The sequence below is a fragment of the Euprymna scolopes genome, chromosome 1, assembly GCF_053919585.1.
Source record: "Euprymna scolopes isolate OS-2025 chromosome 1, ASM5391958v1, whole genome shotgun sequence".
Taxonomy (NCBI): Eukaryota; Metazoa; Mollusca; class Cephalopoda; order Sepiida; family Sepiolidae; genus Euprymna; species Euprymna scolopes.
In genome coordinates this window covers 170,355,549-170,377,720 of record NC_136482.1, presented here as the reverse complement: position 1 = coordinate 170,377,720, position 22,172 = coordinate 170,355,549, and the positions used below count along the sequence as shown (strand labels likewise).

Here is a 22,172-nt window from a genome sequence, read left to right as displayed (position 1 = left end):
TTATCACCGTTCTTGGAGGAGATTTTACTTTAAAAAAGACTTCACCTCTCCCCAAATATTTAAAAAAATATTTTTTACTTCTTTACTGTTATAAAACAGAAGATATCGATTTTTCTTGGTGTTTGTTTCTACTTAGCTGGATAAGTTTTTAGTGTTTTAACTTATTTTAAAGCGCTTATTCAACTAAAAAAAAAAGTAGTAGTGTCGAGTGTTAGGGAGACCAAAAAAAAATGTCCGACATGAGATCATATCTTGGAAGTCTCGATAAATATGTTTAGCTGCACACATTTTTTTTTAAAAACGATTTTAAGAGATTTTAATACGAAATTGTATTATAAAATTTATTTGGTCAATGTCAAGTTTCTTTCCAACTCCCCAAAAATCTTATATTTAGGTTTGCGGAGGTGCTGAAAAAATTTAAATTTGGGGCAGATAAGTAGTTTTCATGATATGAAGAAATTATTTTTCCAAAAAGTAGGGGCACTCTCCTATATAAATTTGACGTAAAATGAGCATCCACTTTCTGGCCACCTAGTAATTTCTTTATATCGTAAAACAAATTTAACTGTGATATTCGTTTTCAGCACCACCGAAAGGACGCTAATAATGCTGCCAGTAAGTTTACACGAGCGGAGCGGTTTATAAAAACATACTTTTCTTTTTTTTTTTTTTTTTTTGTTCTTATTTCATTATAGAACTTGTATAGTTGTTAACATGTGCTTCTGCAGTTTAATATTTCAGAAAAATTATGTTTACATTGAGGGCGTGGAGGGGCGGAGGTGGTGTTGTGGAACAACATATATAGGAAAGTGATTTCCCCCACGTTTTGAAAAAGTAATTTCTCATATAATGAAAACTACTTATCTGCCCCAAATTTAAATGTTATATTCGTTTTCAGCACCACCGAAAACCTTTAAAAGTCGTCATTATAAAGTTTTTTTTAGGAGTTGGAAAGAAACCGTTTATTTTGATTTCCATAGTTAGAATTGAGTTGTGTCCTATAAATCATGGATGAGTAAAACATTACGCCTTTTTTAGTTATAAAATGTGGATTTCTTAGTTAAATAAAATATTTAAATAAAATACAATAGCTCAAACTTGTGAGATTAGCCTTGTAATGCTAACGCGGTTCGCGCCGGTTCGTTTCAAAATGATATAAAAATAAAACTACTTGATCAATTTACGTAATTTTTGGAATATGACATTTCGGTTCCTTGACAGGTACGTGCTTCATATTTTTCTGTAGTTTCTTTCTTTTCTTTTCTTTTCTTTAATTAGGTTGAATTCTAAACAATAACCAATTTATTTACCGCAACAGTAGGCAAAATAACTTCGCATCGTTTTACCTTTGCGTGGAGGTGAAGGAAGTAATTTGATAAATCAACTTCCCGCGGTAATGGTTGATTTAAATTCCTTTCATCTCAGCTGGACTGGAACAGGTTTGTTGTTGTTTTGTTATAAGCGTAATTTTGCTTGCGTGTTTTGCATTGTATTTAAGTTTTCGCGAACTTTATTGTACTTTATCTAAATGCATATATTATATATATATATATATATATATTTCATTGCCACTTGATTCGCAAACGTGAAAATTGTTACTTTAGGGATCTTTTTTTTTTTTTCCATAAAATAAATAGAAACAAAACAATTAAAAACTACATCAAATGTATTTATCTTGATTTTTATAGCCTTAACATATTGCATACGTTTTCATTTTCATTCAAATTTGTAAAACGGTAGTTGATCGACTGTCTTTTTTTTTTTTTTTTTTTTTTTTTTTTTTTGATAGCATTTTTCAGTTAAATTAATTTTTTACGGCATCTTTTTAATTAAATTGTTCGGTTTACCGAACTGGAGTTTAGGTGGTGATTAACCTCGAACCCAAAACAACTCAAAGCGAAAGGGACACAAATATCGAGTCACCGATTTGTATCCCTGGAAACAGTGAACATTTTTATTTACATTGTAAACATATAGAACTTTTTATAATTAAATTTTTTTTTAAATAATACGAATAGAATTGTTCTGGTACATTTGCAGAGTTGTTTTGCAACTAATCTGTACTTTCACCTAACAATTTCATTTTTTACAAAAACAATTGAAAAAGAGAAACTGAAAAATTGATACACGTGTAGGTAGGGTTAATTTTGTTCAGGTCCATTAATTAATCACGTGGTCAATTATTTGACTTTTTTATTAAATTGTTAGGCACGGAATTTTTTTTAATTAAATTTTTTCATATTAATGCACTTATTGTACCGCAATATTTTTTTAAATTCAATTTAAGTGATATTTTGTTTTAGTAAATTGTTAGGTGAATTCACGTGATTAATTATATAAGTCGAATAATTGACCACGTGATTAATTAATCGACCGTGTATATTAAAATTAACCCTACCCTGTCCCTACAGTGTATCAATTTTCAGTTTCTCTTTTTCAATTGTTTTGTAAAAAAAAAAAAAATTAAATTGTTAGGTGAAAGTACAGAATAGTTGCAAAACAATTCTGCAAAAGTACCAGAACAATTCTATTCATATTATTTAATTTTTTTTTTTTTAAATTATAAAAGTTCTATATGTTTACAATGTAAATAAAAATGCTCAGTTTCCAGGGATACAAACCGGTGACTCGATATTCGCTTTTGGTTTGGTTGTTTTGGGTTCGAGGTTAATCATTTCATTACCTAAACGCCAATCCTGTCCGGTTCGTAAACTGCACAAGTACTAGTAAAAATAATAAAAATAAAATCGTCTTCCTATAAAACTAATTGTTTAATGTTGTAATTTCGATATTTCTTTTTCATATTTTCAAAAATTGATTTTCCAATCGATTATTGTTTAAAGATTTATTTTTTTCGACTATATTGTTTTTGAACATTAAACAAACATTAAAAAAATTTTTTATTAATTTAAATTTTATTTTTCAGTTTGTTATAATGAATTACTTAGGATATTTATGGGCATGTAATCTTTTCTATAATTTAGACTGCACCATTTTATTATTTTTTTTTTTTAATAGGAAATATTGTTGCATGCATTTTTGTTCTGCATTTAGACATTTAGATGAACAAAATGCCACAGGAAGATAACCTGATGAAACGCAAGATCCCAACTTATGGATGGCAGTTAGTGCAATAATTAAATAAACAGAGAAACGTAGTTCGAAATCTAATCTTTACTAAACCGAGAGAAAAAAAAGGGGGGGGGTCAGAACTATTTATCGAAAGAATTAGTTATTTAAAGAATCATATTTTAAAAACTTAAGACTAATTTAAATTTTAATCTTAAAATTGTCCGTATGTCCATCCATACCATAACAGATTTTTATGTTCTGATCGCTAACTCGTGTTTTACTTGTAAGACTCATTTATTGACAATTCATGTAAGTAAAAAAAGTAAACCTACATTCAAATGCAGTCTTTTTATGATCGTTTAATCACCTTATCTGGCAAAAGACTACGAAATTTTCGCGTTTCTTGGTTTTGTTCTTTTTATTTATTTTTTTAATGTACATTATTTGGAAATGTCCACTAGTTCATTTTTCATGTTACACATTCTTCTAGGTTCTTGGACATTGGTCATCTTAACTTCTTGAAGCATTGTTTTTTTCTGTTTTCATATAAATATATCACATCATAATGTTGAAGTTTATAAAAAAGCAAATATATATTAAAACTTTAGAATAAATGCAAAATGATACGTGGATCTCTGAGATTTTGGTTTTCGGCATCGTTTACGTTTCTGCTTCGTGTATTTTATTTTTATTCTCGTCGTAAAATGTTGCCGTTTAAATTTATTTGCTTTTAAAACCTGTCTCGTTCATTGTTTTCCCTTAATTTTTTCCGATTTAATTTCTGTAAACAAAAATGCTACATTTGCTTTTTCTGAATTTCATTATTTTCGGTTCTTCTTCATTACCAAAAACCATTTATCTCAAACTTTTTTTTACTAACATTTAAAAAAAAATCCTATATTTGCTGAATAAATACAATTTTAAGGTGCTTGAACCGACTTTTTGCAAAACTAAACTTTAAACTTGGTTTAGGGTTACAAAAAAAAACAAAAAAAAAAAAAAAAAAACCCAAACAAACTTGGGTTCAAATTCTGTAGAAGTACGAGTTTTAATTTAGTTATGATAATGCGATTAATTCCTATTTTATTATCAAATTTATTTAGAGTGAAATCAGTTTCGGGATATTTTTTACTTAAATCTTATTTTAGTAAAATAAGAAATTAATTTGTATTTAAAAGAAAGAAAAAAAAACCCACTAGTGCAGTTTAACATCCACAAGCAAATTTTTATTTTAGGAGAGTTCCAGGCAGACCTGTACTTGAGTGCCCACCCCAAAATAGGTGTTCGTGTTCATCTCACTTAAAATTTTTTTTTTTTTTTTTTTTTTCACTCTTTTTAAAACTCTTTTCCGACGATTATCATAGATTAGACTTAAGTATCATCTTAGCAGGAAAAAAAAAAAAAAAAAAATTAATGACTTTTACGAAATGGGCCCGCTTTCTGTTTATAACGTTCTGCTTCATTGCTACCTGACTTACTGCCCATTTCTTTACCGACATGTCAGGAGATTAATCAATTGACCGACGAGATTTCCTTAAATCCCCTTACACCACGGTGGTAATTGTGGCCTAGCAGACCAACACACACCTACTTTAAAAAAACTTGTTTTCTTGGAGTTTTCAGGTGTGCTGGAAACCAATATCACATTTAAAATTGAGGTTGGCAACTAGTTTTCATGATACTGAAAAGATACTTTTCTGCATTGTTTCACGTAGTAATGTGATGCGGCAGCTATAGTTTTCTTCAAGATGACTAAAGTTGTTCAAAATTATCTGCATAAACTAATTACAGAAATTCCCCTCTGGACCAAATTAATGTAGGTTTGCAATAACAGATGCCACATACAAATTTATTATGTCTAAATACACCATCTTGTAACTTTAAAACACCGTTTTCTACACATTTATTTGTATCCTACATTATATCCTAGTAGAAACATCATCACGATCGCCAATATTTTTAGAGGAAGTAGTTTCTATTTTTCCCACTAAATCTAAAGGCCTCCCACACTCCCAATCAAGACCGGGAAGATATATACACATTATAACTATATTGCCCTGACACCCTTCTTAACTGGATCCTACATTCATAGGCATACAATTACCTTTCCACTTCTCGATTCAAATAATTTCTCCCTAACATTCCAGCTATTATCATTGGCTGATAACATAATCTATTATTCCTGAATAAACACATTCTTACAAAAAACGAACATGTCAGACCTTTACAAATGCGGCTGCTCTCTCTACACGAAACAATAGTTTTGTGAACATTAAACCAAATACAAAATTATTAAACACTCATAATCATAAAGTTACATACTTATATCCTCACATTCACGTGCAACTACCCCCCCCCCCCCTAAAAAAACAATCCATGAAAGAAAATACACACAATTCACAGATATCATTGGGTTTTTTTTTTTTTTTTCTAATATATTTACACAACTTTAAAATTTGAATTGTTATTTAAGTTTTATAAATATACAAATGTACTCTACATAAAAATCAATCTTGGTCACAAATAAATAACTCGTTTCGGTACTTGTATAGGTTAATCCAGACATTAAAAATTAGAAATATTGAAAAGTTATATTTTACATGTTATGGAATGTAATTCTCCAAAAAAAAATTTCACTTAATTTGATGAAATAGATTTTTTTTTACAGCAGAAAAACAATTATTTATGACAGAAAGCTAAAGGTAGCCATGTTTGAAGTTTTTCACCACAAGGAAGAGAGGGGTCGCCATGGGGAAATAATGGTCTAAAGCACCGACACCCCTCCTCCCTATGTTAAATAATAGCTTCTCTTCCTTCCTTGTGGTCTAAAAATCGAAACCTTGCTTCCTTTTGCTTGGTCTCATAAATTGTTTTTCCATAACGGGTATGTACAATATAACTTTTTTTTTCAATATTTTCATTTTTTAATGTCTTGATTAAACTAAACAAGTACCTTCGTTTTTATTATTTTTAATAAAAATATCAATCAAAACTTTAAAGCTGTGTAAATATATTCCAAATGCACTGTTGTTGTTTACAGAGGCAAGGGTCAAGTTAAGTGCCATTATCCATGGCAATCAGTAGCTGCAAAGGTTCTTTATAATTATTGAAGGAAAGGAGCTCTGTCGATAGATATGTGTCCTTTTGTTTGCTTTTCACATTGAAGTCTGTTGGGGGTTCGTATTCCATACTGCGTCCAATTTTTCTCCACAAAACACCCAAACCAAACTTCATGAATAAATATTTGAAGATAAAGAACTTGAGACATACATTTTTTTTTTTTTTTTTTTTCAAAAATTACAGTATTCGGCATTAAATAACCCAAAAAGGGTTGATGTGCCATAAAACAAAACAACCAAAACCAATCGGGTGACTGCAGTGCCGACAAATAAATACAACATGTGACAACTGTACAAGTCACTGGTTTATTCTTCTATAGCAAAGATCACCAAACATGACCTGTAACATCAGTTTTTGAACGTGCCACAAATCCATGCTGTGTCTGTGATATCATAAAAAAACCTTTACGTCTGAAAGGCATGTGGGCTTGATTTTATCCTTGCTATGGTAATAAAGAAATGCTGTGCTAAACCAGCCCCTGTTTGCTTTGGTGAATTTTGCTTCCCTGATAGATGAAAAATTCCCTCTGTAGTTCCAGTATTCAAGAATTCTGGTGAAATAACCGACTCTCATTTATTGCCTCATTATTTTCCTCCTCCTTGTTACTAAAATCTTTGGGTTATTAATCACGCAAGCACCAAGAGCTAGGTACGTCCAAGAATGGAATACTGTTGCTACATTTGGGCAGGAGCTGCTAGAAAAGACTTGTCCTACCTTGATAGAGTTCAAAATAGACTTCTAGCCTCGTAGGAGATGTCCTTTTCTCTTCCCTGCAACCTCTATCTCACAGAAGAGATGTTGCCAGTTTGTCTCTGCTTTATCGTTATTTTCATGGCAAGTGCTCGACTGAGCTTCAATCTATGGTCCCCCCTCGCCAAACTTTCACAAGAAACACTCGTCTAGCTGAAAACACTATCAATAATTACCCCCACTCTTTATTATGCCTAAACCTAAACGTAGATTCCATGAACAAAGCTTCTTTCTTAGAACTGCACGCCTGTGGAACTGTCTTTCGTTTTCCTACTTTCCAGCTGACTACAATCTGATTGTCTTCAAGTCCAACGTAAACAAGTTCTTGAGCCGTTCCACTTAACAAATTTACCGAATTTCCATTACTAATGATTACTATATTGTTCAATGTACTACTGTACACTCTTAACCCTTATCCTCGAGTGGTCTCTGGGCCTTGATAAGTGGTGATGCCTATGTAAAAAAAAAAAAGAAAAAAAAGTCCACCACCATATAAATGCCAGACTTTCTGACCAACAGTATAGATTTAGGCAAACCTGTTCTACTGCGGACATTTTAACAATCATCTCTGAACACATATACCATGGAATAAACAAGGTGGGGGAAGCTAGGGTGATATCCCTTGATCTATCCAAAGCATTTGATAATGTCTGGCATGAAGGTCTTTTCATGAAAATACATCATGCAGTATTATTGGACAAATACTTAATATAATCACATCCTTGTTAGACAAGAGAACAATTCAGGTTGTTCTTGATAGTTGTACATCCAAAGACCAAAAGAGATAACATTAATGTGGGTGTGCCCCAGGGGGTCAATTCTCGGGCATTTATTGTTCCTGATATTCATAAACGACTTCCCTGATGAAATTGTATTAGAGATGGGTATATTTGCTAATGACACCATAATCTATACCAGATATGTGGAGAAAAACGAATGGACACATATCGAATAGAATGTCTGAAACCTTAGAAAATGATCTCCAATCTTTAGTGGAATAGCTAATGCTACTAAGACAGAACTCCTTTCCTTCAATAATTACAAAGAACTTTTCCAGCCACTGATTCCCATGGATAATGACTCTCTAGCTGAGAGTTCATCATTCAAACTCCTCAGTCTAACATTCGTAGGTAAGATGACTTGGAACAAGTTTATAGAAGACCTTGTAGAAGTTGCTGAAAAAATTGGGCTCCCTCTACCGTGCAAGAAAAACACCCATGCCTAACAGTATCCTGTATCTCTAAAAATCTATCATCCATCCATGCATGGAATATTGTTGGTATATATGTACTGGTGCATCAACCACTAGTCTCTCCGTAATTAGACATAATTAAAAGCATCTAATAGATATATCAAACAAGATTAACTGCTAAATATTTGCAAACTTTTTTTTTTTTTTTTTTTTTTATTTTGTCGGATGCAGCAACTTTGAAGCAGATCTTGATATCTTATTAAAAGAAAAAAACTGATTTCACAAATCACAATAACCCTTTTGCCTGCTTGAATATGAGACTTGAATATGTGTGCACAGAGTGCAAATAGCTATCTTGATGCTCATGTTGTCTTCTTTGGTAAACTTTGGCGAGATGAATATGTTTGTATTTTGTGTATTAGTAAATAGATGTTGTTTTCATTTCCGTGTATTCATTATAGTGTATTAATCAAATTGGTTAATGACCTTTGCCCTATGTACAAGGAGAGGTGGTAGGCGGATGAAAGGTGAAGTTTTTTGTAAAAAATCTAACAGTCTTTTGTTCTGTTAGCCAGGAAGTTTACGGTAGTTTCAATTGACTTTATCTAGGTTAACTGCACTTGACCTAGACACTCGTTTGAGTACCAGCAATAAATTACAATCAGGTCACCCATGCCTAGTTGGTGATCCTTTACTGGCACCACTACACTACTAATATCATTGATAGAGAATCCTCAACCATGATACTTCAAACACTTCATCTTACTGTGGACTAGCAGAGAGACCCGACGTTGTTCAGGATCAAATGATGATCAATGATCCCAAATTTTTATTGTCATCGAAATTCGTGAAATCACCCATTTTTCAATCAAATCGATTAGTTGGAGACCCATCGTGGTTCACTGGGAAGAAGCTTTACGTGCCTCTCACAGCGACTTAATTCACAATATATTGTAGTCTACATTGCACTGTAGAGAACCTACTGTTGATTTTATAAAATTATTTTGTATATAATGGATTGAATGAAAATTTAAAATGAAAGTCAAGTATCATGCTTCAATTTTGCTTTAAACAGAAACCATCTGAACACCCCCCCCCCCTGTCAGATAAAAAAAACCTATTGATTTTATATGTCTGGCCTTTCGGCTTGTGTGGTAATAAAACTTCTCAAATGCACTTGTGATGTTGGGCTGTGTAAGGTGTTAACTTTGGTTAAAATCGCTGGTTTTTAGGGGGGGGGGGTTATCGGATTATTTTGATGGTCGATATTTATTGAAGATGCTCTGATAGAAAACCTAAGAACACTGCCGGGCACATAAAGTATCTTTGTGTGAAATTTCATAAACATCAGCCCAGCCATTTTTGAGTCCATAGGAAACCCACACGCACAAATAAACTGAAACAATGTCAAAACTACAAAAAAAAAAAAAAAAAACTTGTGTTAATTAATAATAAAAAAAAGTTATATTGCATATTATCGCAAAGATTATGTGAGGGAATACTTCTCCCTTTTCCATTTTCCACCAAAGAAACTTCATGAGATAAATGTGAAACATCTCTACAATTTCCAGATATCTTTTGGTATTGGACCAAAAAACTTTATTTTAAAATAACAAATTTGTTTTGTTTTTTATTTTAGTTAATCATAATTAATCAAAATATATAAATTTCATCGTTAATTATTATTTAATGGCTCCTATTTTTTTTAATAATTCAAAACATAGAAATTTCAATGTTAATAAATGTGTAAAGCATATCTTTTCTCTTACTTTCAGTGGTTTACATGTGTATATTGTCATCACCAGGATTGACAAAATCGGTCTCCTGGATGACTGTGGCATTTTCGTATATGCCATTTTCATATTAATTGAAGCCTTGCATTATTTATTCCCAAAATATGCTTTTTTTTTTTTTTTTTTTTTTTCTTAGTCAATAGGAGTTATCTCCTTTAGATAATCCACCTCTAAAACAGAAGCACCCAGGAAAGTTCTCCTGCTTGGTCAGGAGAAAGAGTTGGGGTCAACTCTTTTTGTGGTCATTGTCTAAGCATTAAATACACAATAAGTTCAGTGGAATTATTGGTGAGTTGAGAAAGGCTTGTTTTGTTTTATGGCATATCATGCATCTATCGGTAATTTAATGCTGAACAAAGTTGTCAAATATAATACTGTAGGTAGTAGAGGTTGAATGAGGACAACCATTTTGTGTGCAAGAAGTGGTAAGTTGAGAAATAGCCAATTCGGGGATTGGTAAGAATTCAGAGATGAAGAAAGTATATTTGGATGGGGATATCATTGGAACAAAGAAAACAGCTAGTGTGATTGCAAAAGTTAGAGTAGATGAAGTAAGTTCAGGGAACTTCTGCCATTATTAATCAGCAGAACATTCTAAGAGTCTATCAAGCATCTGCCTGCTAATATGTTTAGACCTGGCAATGCCAGGTGTAAACAGCTAGTATATTTATAATTCTTGCAAAATATGAATAAAGTTAATTGAAAGTTTGAAAAGTGGGAAAGGCTCAAAATGATATGAATTTTTGAAAAGTTTTTTTAGCTTATAGCTTCCATAAATGTGTTAGAATTTTGAAGAGAATGACCAACTAGAGAAAGAGGTCTTGTCCAGAAATGCCCCTTTATTAAAAAAATAAGAAAAATATGTATGATGTATGTACCCATGATGAAACGAAAATATCATGTTCCCAAAAAACATAAATTATAAAGTAGTTTTATTTTTAAATTAAAAAAAAAAAACCATAAAATTTTATCAGTATTGGAGGAGTGACTGTGATGCCTGCCATTTTGGGGGAAAAAAAATCTGAAAAAAAAAAAAAAAGATAACTCCACAATAATTCATACTTACTAGATTTATATACTGTAATGACTACACATTCCCATTAACCATTTAAAGATGATTTTCTTTATAAAAATATAACTACTGGATCAATTTACATAATTTTTGGAATATGATATTTTCATTTTCTCACAGGTATGTATATCATACAGATTTTTCTTTATTTTTTTTCTTTCTTTCTTTAATGTTTTGATATAGGGGGATTCTGGACAAGAACCGGTACAGAATGTTTATTTATATAATAATATGCTAAAGCAATTTCATGTTTGCATATACGTTATCACCCTTCACCATTTTTTAAGGGATGGGCTCACTTGATCACCCAATTTGCAATTCAAAAAAGTAATTATTTAAATTTAATCTGATGTCATATTTGTGTTAGTGAATCTCCAACTAAAATATTATAAATATAATTTCCTGGCTCTTGGACTAGGATCAAACTGAAGTATCTGTTCTATCCAAAGATGGTACGATAATATTGTGGGGTCTCCATTCACACTGGATGTCCATATAATGGAAATATATCACAAACCCCTATATTAATCAGAGTATTTATGAGAAAGGGACTAGAATCTGCATTTATACCGGATTTTTGTAGATTGAGAAATATGTCACAAACTCTTGAGAGGGTTTAGAAAATAGTTCCCTTTAAGCACGGTAGCAATATACAATAGCTGAAGAATACAACTGTAGAATTTCCATAGGTTCCACTAGTTTTATTTAATAAAGTATTTTTGAAAAAAAAACAAAAAAAAAAAATTGCTGCCAAACTGATTTCATTTACATTTTATTTAATTTTTAATGAATATTTTTATTTTTTTGTTGTTATTAACTATTACTTGATTAAATAAAAATAGTAAAACAAGAAAAAGGGTTCTTGTCTAGAATTCCTCCTATATTAAAAAGCAAAAATAAAGAAAAATCTGCATAATCTACATACCCGTCACAAAATAAAAATATCATCTTCCAAAAATCGCGGAAATTGGTCGAGTAGTCTTCTTTTCATAAAGAAAATCATTTTTAAGGTCTTGATGGAAATTCCTAAGCATTACAGCATAAATCTAGTTTGAATTATTGAGTTACCTTCCTTTTAAGATTTTTTGGATGCTTCTACATTATGATTACGAAAAAATATTAAATTTCAAGTAAAACAAGTGGTACCTACGTAATTGTCATGTTGAAAATAGTAACATATCCAAAAATCGTGGAAAACAATAAGGTAGAAAAATAATTATTAATGAAAAACGGTTTTAGATAAAATTTAGATGAGGAATAAAATTTGTCTGACATTTTATGTTTATTACGTGATGTAAGCAACAGAACTTAGTTATCTCCCCTGTCAACTTATTTCTTTATTTAGTAAGTGTAACAGTGATTTGCTTCATTTACATTTTTTTTTTTTTTCATTAATAATTATTTTTCTACCTTATCATTTTTCGTAATTTTTGGATATATTACTATTCGCAACATGACAATTATGTAGGTACCATTTGTTTCACTTGAAATTCAATATTTTTTTCATTATTATAATATAGAAGCACCATTTTTTTTTTTTTTTTTTTTTTTTTTTTTTTTCAAAATATTGGGCATCACATTCCTCAGATGCTCATAAAACTTAATTTTCTTGTTTAAAAATAAAACTACTTGATCAATTTATGTGATTTTTGGAATATGATATTTTCGTTTTATTACAAGTGTGTACATCATACATATTTTTCTTTGTTTATTTAGAGGTAATTCTGGACACGAACCAAGATAATGTAAAAACAAAATGATTTCTCTTTTCTTTAATTGTTTTTGTTCACATCTTTTCTAGGTTTTTGACTAATCCTGTCTCAAAATTTATACACAATGCAAGACTCTTATACAACGAGCATTCTCACAGAAACGGTTAACCTGGAGGAGAGTCCGTTCAGTAAATGTTTCTATTGTCAGCAACAGTTCTGCAATTTAGAGCCGCACGTCGCAGACCATCCAAACACAAAGCCGTTCCATTGTGACGAATGCGACGTCAAGCTGTTCAAAATTAACCACTACATCAATCACATCACAATACACAAAGTCCATTCAAACAGCAAGCCGTTTAACTGTCCCTATTGCGAGGAAAAATTTGATAATGTGGCCGGATTCACTGAGCATGTCAACACTCATCCCGACGCAAAACCTTTCAAGTGTCCGTATTGCGAAGAATCGTTTGACTTTGAAAATAATTTAAAGGGCCATAAGATAATCCATGAAAAAATGGCCGACACTCTTATGAAATGCGAGTCTTGTGAAGACCATTTTCTCATAGAGAACTTTGTGAATGCGAAACCCGGCATGAAGCCATTTACTTGCGAAGTGTGTCTGGAGACGTTCACAGATGTTATCGAACTTTGTCAGCACAGAGCTATAATCCATCCGGGTTATCCTTACAGATGTGCACAGTGTCGCAAAGCAAACATACGTAAAGATGATAAACAGGAGCAGATGGATTCTAGCGACACAGAAAACTTATCGCAGGCGCTTAATATTTTGGGTCATCAAGAAAACATGGGTAGTATAAACATTATCGGAGAGGCAAGAAAAAAAAATATGGGGAATACAAGAACGCAGAATTCTGGTACGAACAATAAGTCGGAGAGTTCATATAAAAACCATTTGTCAAATGACAATAATAATTCACCCGAGGATGTAAAACCAGATATAATTGAGCTGAACCGAGATCTCGAGAATTATTCTAATAACCAAAACGTTTGCATGGAGATTTCTCCAGACTTTTCGTCGGAAAAAGCACATAACGGAATTATTAGCGTTAACCTTGCTTCAGATTTGGTGCCACATGGAAACGAAGTCGAAGCTTGTAATATCAACATGGACATCAACCACTACTCAGATATCTTTAACCGTTCTGCTGCTGCTGATAAAATGAATTCAACGCAAATATCGCTTGCAAATGAAATACGATCGAATCCTTTTTCTAAAAAGTCAACCCAGGAATTAGAAATGAGTACAACTAAGTCCCGGAGCAAAAGAAATACAACTGGATTAAACCACACTATCGATACGTCCTCGTCATCAACAAATGTGATGTACACAGACTCTTCTCATAATGATACTAACGAGGACGGTCGACCGTTCCCTGTTTTGTGTGTCCGCGTGCAACCCACACTGAATAATGACCAGTCGGAAATTAGTCCTATGATTCTGACTGATGGACCTTGCTCTTTCCGTACTGGTAGTATGCCAACAGACCTCAACAGTGTACGACCTGCCATAAAGGTAAAACCAATTTCTTTACTTATTTCTTGTACTAAATTTTGAAATCTGTTTCTGTCCCACTAGTTTGGCAGTAGTGCAGTGGATACCTGCGTTCTGGCATCGGCTCGACGTACCATGTTTGATTGATTACATCATTTGGAGACATTGCCAACTTTCTCATGGGCCTTACTGAGAGTAATGATTTTAAAGAGTAACAGGGGAAACTAATGCTACCGCCCAAATCTGGCAAGTCAGCAAGTCCTAATTTGCTGATTCATACAGAAGTCCACTTAGTCTATCTGTCCACTTCACTTTTTCTCAAACTACTGGGCTGATCTGGCTGAAATTTTGTACAGACCTTTATGATAAGATGCAGCTGGAAAGCAGGTCAGCAGAACAGTATTCCACATGCGGACAGTTCTACGACAGTATGAAATTTGCATTTAGATTTAGGCACAGATAGAGTAGGGGAAATTGTTGATAGTGGTTGTAGCTAGATGAGTTTTTTTAAGGTTTGGCAAGGGGGGTGTGTACATTGAAGCTTAGACAAGCACTTTCCATGAAAATAATGATAGAGCAGAGACAAGCTTGCAACATCTCTTCTGTGGGAAAGAGGTTGCAGGGAAAAGAAAAGGGCATCATCTACTAGGTTTCAAATCTGGTTTTGAACTCTATCAAGGCAGGTTAGGGTGCTCTGAGTAGCTCTTGCCCAGATGTGGCATCATTATTCCATTTTATGATGTATCTGACTCTTATACAAGTAGGGGATTGTTCGGAGTGAGATATCTTTTGGAGCTGTAGAATGATGCAACCATTTTTCCAGCGACCTTGGCAGCAGATTTGATGTAAGTCTTCTATTTTAGGTCAGGAAAGCAGGAAACTTGAGATGAGAGCCATTCATGTCAACTGGAGCCAAGTGGGGATCAGAGCATTTATGGTGAAAAGATAGAAGCTTGGTTTTTGATGCATTAAAATTAACCAGCCACCTTTTACCCCATTGCACCACGTGCTCAAGGTCTGAAGAAAGAGACTTGGAGAGGTCTTGGTCATTGTTGGCTTTTGAAGTATTTCCATAGGTTGTAGTATCGTCTGCATATATGTCGACGAATGAACTTAGAATGTGATTTGGGAAATCATTCATGAAGATAAGAGTTTGACCCAGGATGGATCTTTGAAGCACACCAGCATTGATACTTTGAGTTTTGGACTTATGCCCATCAGTAGCTACTTGTAAAAACCTATCAGAGAAAAGATTCGATGGTTGAGAAGACATTTCCAGATATTCCATAGCTGGAAATCTCGTGAAGTAGACCTTTATGCCAAATCCCTATTAAATGTCTTTGATATGTTAAGAGCTATTGCTCTTGAGAGGACCCCCCCCCCTCAATAGATTCATTGATTCTATACGAAATTACAGTCAGTACATCAGTTGTAGATCTCACTGGCTGAAAACCATATTGCTTGTCACTAAGTATGTTGTTTTTGCTGAGGTGGTTGATAATTTCTCTATTTAACACAGATTCAAGTAACTTACTCATGACTAGGATTATGACAACAGAATATTCTTTTCATTGTTTTGACTCTCGAGTCTATATCCAACACAGTTAATCAACTGAGAACCACATCACTCTATCTAAAAGCATATAAGATATTAACAGATGCACATTTGTGAGTCAAAACAATGAAAAGAATATGCTGTTGTCATAACCCTACTCATGACACACCAAAGACTAATTGGTTTGTATTAAGATGTAGAAGACCAATCTCCAATATTTTTAAATACTGAGCAAACTAATGAGGTTTTCCAAGGTGTTGGGAAGGATTTTTCCTCAGCTTTTATTTAAAAAGAAAATTTTTTATTAGTATTTCTTAAAAGTTATTGAAGAAATAATTTATAAATGAATAGTAAACATTTAATTAAAATTGAACAATTAACTGATTTTAGATTAAAAAAAAAAATTTGCACTTTTGCTGTATATTATTTTAATTATTTCGTTATTTTTAGCAGTCAAAATTCAACAACACAATTTTTTGGATTTTATAAGATTATAAAAAAAAAACTATGAGGTGCCTTCAATAAGTTTCCAGACGTTTTCATATGGGCACTTTTATTGATAGTAAACACGTGAAACTCTAGTCTCTTTCAAAGTAATCTCCTCTGGCTGCAATGCACTTGTACCATTCCAACAACTTCTGGAAACCCCCATGGAAGTCCTCTTGTGTGAGCATGTCAATGACCCTTTCATTTCCTCAATTGTCTCATAATGACAACCTCTAAGGTTTTCCTTGAGCTTAGGGAATAACTAAAAGTCGCAGGGAGCAAGGTCTGGGCTCTAGGGAGGGTGAGGAACTTGTTTTGATGCCAATCTTGATCAAATAATCTGTGACAAGGATGGAGTTATGGACTGGTGCATTGTCATGGTAGAAATGCCACTGACTCAATTTGAAGAGTGCTGGTCTTTTCTGACAGAATCTCTTCCTGAACTTCCTTAAAACCTCAACATAGTATTCCTTGTTGACTGTCTGTCCAGTGGGAACCCAGTGCATGTAGGTCATGCTCATGATGTCCAAAAAAAAGGATCATCATAAGTTTCTGGGTGGATTTGCTTTGTTTGGGAGAGCCAGCATGCTTCCACTGGGAACTGTCTCTTGGTCTCTAAGTCATAACAGTAGATCCAGCATTCATCGCAGGTCACCAGAGCATCAAGAACTGTGGGATCTGAATTGATTAGCTCAATTATCTCCTCCCTGCTGTCATGACAATATCTTTTTTTCTGATCTTCTCTGAGCACCCTTGAGACAAACTCTGCACAAATCTTCTGCATCTTCAGTTCCTTGTGAATAATTGTGTGTACAGTTCCCACACTGACATCAAACTGTGCACATTGTCTCTATAGGCACACGATGGTCCTTATACATGAAATCCTTTATTTGGCCAATCAACAATCATGTTCTGATTTCTTTACTCCTTCCACACCTCACATCATCCCTCACAGACTCTCTGCCTTTCTTGAATCTCTTATGCCACTCAAAAACTGATGCTCGATTCATGCAAGATGATCCAAAAGCAATCTGAAGTACTCTATATTATGATTTCTCCATTGCTTATGACCTAATATAGATTGTTCACAAATCTACCCGTGTGCCCGACACTGGACAGTCTGCAAGTCTCCTCAACCTTTTTCTTACAATTTGCCCAGAACTGCTCATCCTCCATTCTGTCTCCACTTAGATCATTTGTAGACACTTATGCAAACAACACTACCATCTATGGCAACACTTTAAAGGCTGGAAATGACTAAGATCTCTCTGATTCTCTCTCTTCTGATCTTGAGCAAGTGGTGCAATTGGGAGGGCGGGGGGAGGTCTGGTTAATTTTAATGCATCTAAAACTAAGCTTCTCTCTTTTCATCATTACCGCTCTGACCCCAATTGAAATGAATGGCTCTCTTCTTGGAAGCACCATGTTTTAACAAGCTTCAGAGAATTGGCTCTGTAATAATACAGAATCTGCATGAATTAAAATATATATGTGTGTAAGTGTATTTTATGACTGAGCACCCCCCCCCCCCTCACTAAATGCAAGTAATGTTGAGAAAGTCATTAAGTGCCATTGTTCCCATTACAATAAAAGTTCATGGGAAATATGAACTGGAACAAAAGCATTGAGGACATTGTGAAGGCTGCTGCAAGGAAGGTGGGCTCCCTCTGTTGTGCTAGAAAACTGCTCACACCTGAGAGTATCCTGTACCTCTACAAGGCCACCATTCGAACATGCATGGAGTATTGTTGCCACATCTGGGCTGGTGCATCTACCACCAGTCTCTCCCTCTTGGATAGGGTTCAGAAAAGGGTCTGCAATCTAATAGGTCCCACTTTGTCAACTAAGCTCCAACCCCTGTCCCATTCCCGCAATATTGCATCCCTGTGCCTGTTTTACAAGTATTTCAATGGAATGTGCTCTGAACTCATTGTACTTGTGCCCCCTCGACTACATACTCCTGACAAACCCGCTTAGCAACAAAATTACACCCCTTCACTTTTAAGGTCCCTAAATGTCAGAAAGTATTCTACTCTAATAGCTTCTTCCCTAGAACGGCTAGATATTGGAATTCCCTTCCTGCTACCTGCTTCCCAAACTGTACTGATATGCAGAAGTTCCAATGCAACGTAAACCAACATCTTAATCTTTTATAGACATGGTCGCAATTAGTAGCTCCTTACATCCAAGTGGCAATGTACTTTGTTTGGGGTGAAGATGAGTGGAAAGAAAAAGTGTGATTTGATTTAAAATGCCTTCTGAAACAGGCAAGTCAAATTTAATTGTAGTAGAAGACTATCATGGGCAGATTTTTTCCTCATAAAAGTATTGAGATATTACAATTTCTTATAATAATATTAAAAATGTATAATTATTACTATTAATTAATTAAAATTAGTATATAAAAAGGTTCTTTTTCAAGAGCTTCTGGAATGTTCTAAGTTGTGGTGTTCCATTTGAAGCATTTCTGGAGCTTTCCATTCACCAAAACTATAAAAAAAAATGCTGATAGCGTCAACTCTTCAGTTAGTCAGTTTGAATCATTACGCCGCTCTAGGTCGTCAGACTCTTACTAGATTAACTTGGATCAATATTTCTTCAGATCCAAATCCGATTGAAAGGAATCTTATAAAAAGACTCCATTACAAACACCCTCAAAGAAAAACTGGACACATTTGGTAATCTATATATCTATAAAAGTGAAAGTGTCTGTCTGTGTGCATTTCCCTACACAATAACTCTGTCAATTTTCAGTATACACACTCGAAATTTGACATACAGGGTATGGAGATTTGGGAAAATCTTTGTAATCCGTTTTCGGCCAGAAATTTGGCTGTTAAGGAGTTAAAGTTCAATGATTCGACCTTTGAGAGCTCTACCAAACTCCTCCACCAATTTTGGGTCTAAAAAATTGAAATTTTAGATAAAGGTTCCTTAGACATGAATCTAACTTAATAACTTGAGTTGAGCCCAAAACAATAAATGTTAAGGGGGCATAATAGTGGTCAAAGTTATAAAAAAATTTGACCTCTGCAGTCTCTACCAAATTACTCAGACAATTTCTGTTTTAAACATTTGAAATTTTACATAAAGGGTGTTCAGAGATAGGGCAAGCTTTTTAATCGTTTTTTGGGGTTGAAAATTTGAGCTACCAAGATATAAATGTATGTATGTATGTTTGCATGTCTGCCTAAAATTTTCGACAGGTGACGGATTTTCACAAGATCAGTATCGTTTTGAAGCTCGGCCCTTCCGACGACAAATACTGAAAAATTGGCTAAAAACATTAATTTCTTCACCCTCAACTGGGCACTTTTCTACAGGGGGAGGGTCGCTTTTTTTGCCGATATTTTCGAAAGTCATCCCCTTTTTTTGATTGTCTAGCCTTAATTTAAAGCTGCATCACTTCCGGTTTCGCAGTGGTCGTAACAGCAAAGATGTTACGTTTTTTTTCTTGTTCTTTTCCTCCTTCGCGGTACGGGTTTGAGCCTGCCTTCTTACTACCACTTTTTTTTTTTTTTTTGCTCAACACACACCTCCAGACACCCATGCTAGTTATAAAGATTTTCTGACCTTCTCTCTAACCAAAGAAATACTGTTATTAATTCTCAAGAACTCTGTCTTTCTTCTAAACATGAACTACACCTTTTACACCTCAAATTAAAAAAGCACAACTTCAAATAAAAAAACTAAACTTCAAATTAAAAAACATAACTTCAAATTAAAAAAAGACAACATCAAATTAAATAAACCCAAGTTCAATTTAAAAGCACGTGACATTATGTTAGAATTATTCATACTCAAACTTTGTAAGGTAATTTGCATAACATCACTTATGCAAATTACCCACTATTACTTGTAGTTGCTCGCAACAATAAAAAAAGAAAAGTTTCTAACAATTAACATTACAATAATTTAAAATATGGAAAATAACAATGGATCTCCGGTAGTTGTGCGATCAAGTAGAGGAGTCAAGAGAGGCACAGTACGTGGTCAGTACAAACGCAATCGAAATTCTCCTAAGCGTCGGATTCTGGAAGCCGCTCGAAATAGCAGGGACTGGACAACTGTCGCAGAGAACTGTGGGATAAATAGGAACACCGCGTACGCCTGGGTGAATAAACAGGCCAAGGGGCAAGACGTGGAGGATAAGCCGCGGGGTGGAAGGCTACATGGGAAAGTGAATCCGGACATGGTCAACAACATGCTTGATATAATCGGAGAAGATCCTACCATCACTCTCAAGGAGTTGGCCTTGAAGATTTCGGAGATGCATGGAATCAACCCCCCAATCAGCGTTACTACCATAAATAACCATCTCGATGGTAGACTCTTCACTGTAAAACGGGTTCACAAGCAAGCCGAGAATGTCAACACTCCGGAGAATAAGGTAAAACGTCGTATCTATGTAGAAAGGGTTATGGCCGCATTGGGAGCTGGTAAACATGTGGTGTATTTGGATGAGTCAAACGTGAACTTATTTTGTACTCGGACCGTTGGACGATCCGCGAGGGGCCAGAGAGTGGTGCTACATGTTCCAGGCTCGAAAGGTCCAAATATTCACATGGTTGCTGGTATTAGTCAACAGGGACTCATCAACTTCACCCGCAGGCGTGGCGCCTACAAGCACCCGGATGTCAACCAATGGGTTGCAGAACTACTCAATTCTGTCTTCGCAATGGGATATGATGCCGGACAGGTAGCCTTGGTAATTGACAACGCCCCGTGCCATTCCCGAGTGGAACAACTACACGACCAGGCAGCTTTTGCAGAAGTGGAGTTTATTCGCTTGCCTCCATACAGCCCGGCTCTCAACCCCATCGAAATGGCCTGGTCAGCCATCAAAGCCGTCATCAAGAGGGATCTACCGAGCGTTATACATGTGCCACAACCGGAAGATATCACAAAAGTGGAGCACCGTCTTCGTCTTGTGGAGACCGCCATCGACCGAGCCTACCAAGTGGTAACTCCTGCCATGTCTCAGGCATTCTGTAATCGGGTTCAACGCCATCACGCTAGATGTCTCAGGGAAGAGGACCTCCCTGTTGGAGAATAAATGGTTTATCTATCATGTAATAAAATTTTAATTTAATTTGAACTTGGATTTTTTTAATTTGAAGTTGTGTATTTTAATTTGAAGTTTAGTTTTTTTAATTTGAAGTTGTGTTTTTTAATTTGAAGTTGTGTTTTTTTAATTTGAACTTTAGTTTTTTTAATTTGAGGTGTAAAAGATGTAGACTGAATTAAGAACTTGCTTATCTCCCTTCGATCATTTGTAAATATTTTTCTTTGTTTTTATGTTAAATAAATACTTATTTTTTCTTTTAACTCTGAGTTTTATTTTATTTTTTTTTTTATTTATTTATTTATTTTAATATGTTGCATGTTTAATACCCCTAAACTCAAACATGTCACAAAACTATGTAAACCTTTAGCCCACTCCCGCTATATTGTCGCATAAAAATGTTTAATCTTTAATGAAGGTACATATGTCTTGAATCTATGGATTAGCCAGTTTTTTTATTTTCTGAGATTTTGCTTAAAATATGGTATATGGTGCTACCAGATCAAGCTGTCTGAAGATATCAATTTCCTGCTTGTTGTTGTACAGCATTGACCCTAGGTGAGTTGAACCAGCTTCCTCTAAAGGAGGAATGTCAAGAGAATATTAAATTCAGACAGTCCCCAGTCGCCTGTCATGTTTGAATTTTTGGTCAGGAAGCCAGTATTTTCAGACACTCTGATCTGGTATAACTAGATATCCTAACAGGTATTACCACTCCAGTCCAATGTGGAGCAAAGGTAACTGAGGGGCAACTCCACATTCACCTGGGAGCAATGGTAACTAAGTAACTCCATAATCACCACAGTCTCCAAATGAGGCCACACTACTGGATGTCTTTTAAA

General features: G+C 34.3%; 1 protein-coding gene across 3 annotated transcripts in view; it reads left to right on the top strand.

The window, feature by feature from the left end:
* Positions 1 to 605: 605 nt before the first annotated feature.
* The window catches only part of LOC145277283 (uncharacterized), a 39,009-nt gene continuing 17,442 nt past the window's right edge, over positions 606 to 22,172 (top strand). The window contains exons 1-2 of one of the 3 annotated variants that reach the window (XM_080128786.1): positions 606 to 1,221; positions 12,801 to 14,245. In XM_080128786.1, the coding sequence (XP_079984912.1) occupies positions 12,836 to 14,245 (1,410 nt within the window). In that variant the 5' untranslated portion in view covers positions 606 to 1,221; positions 12,801 to 12,835. Of the gene's footprint in view, positions 1,222 to 1,278; positions 1,440 to 3,281; positions 3,382 to 12,800; positions 14,246 to 22,172 lie in introns of those variants that run through there. The other 2 variants (XM_080128785.1, XM_080128784.1) reach the window with 2 other exon arrangements.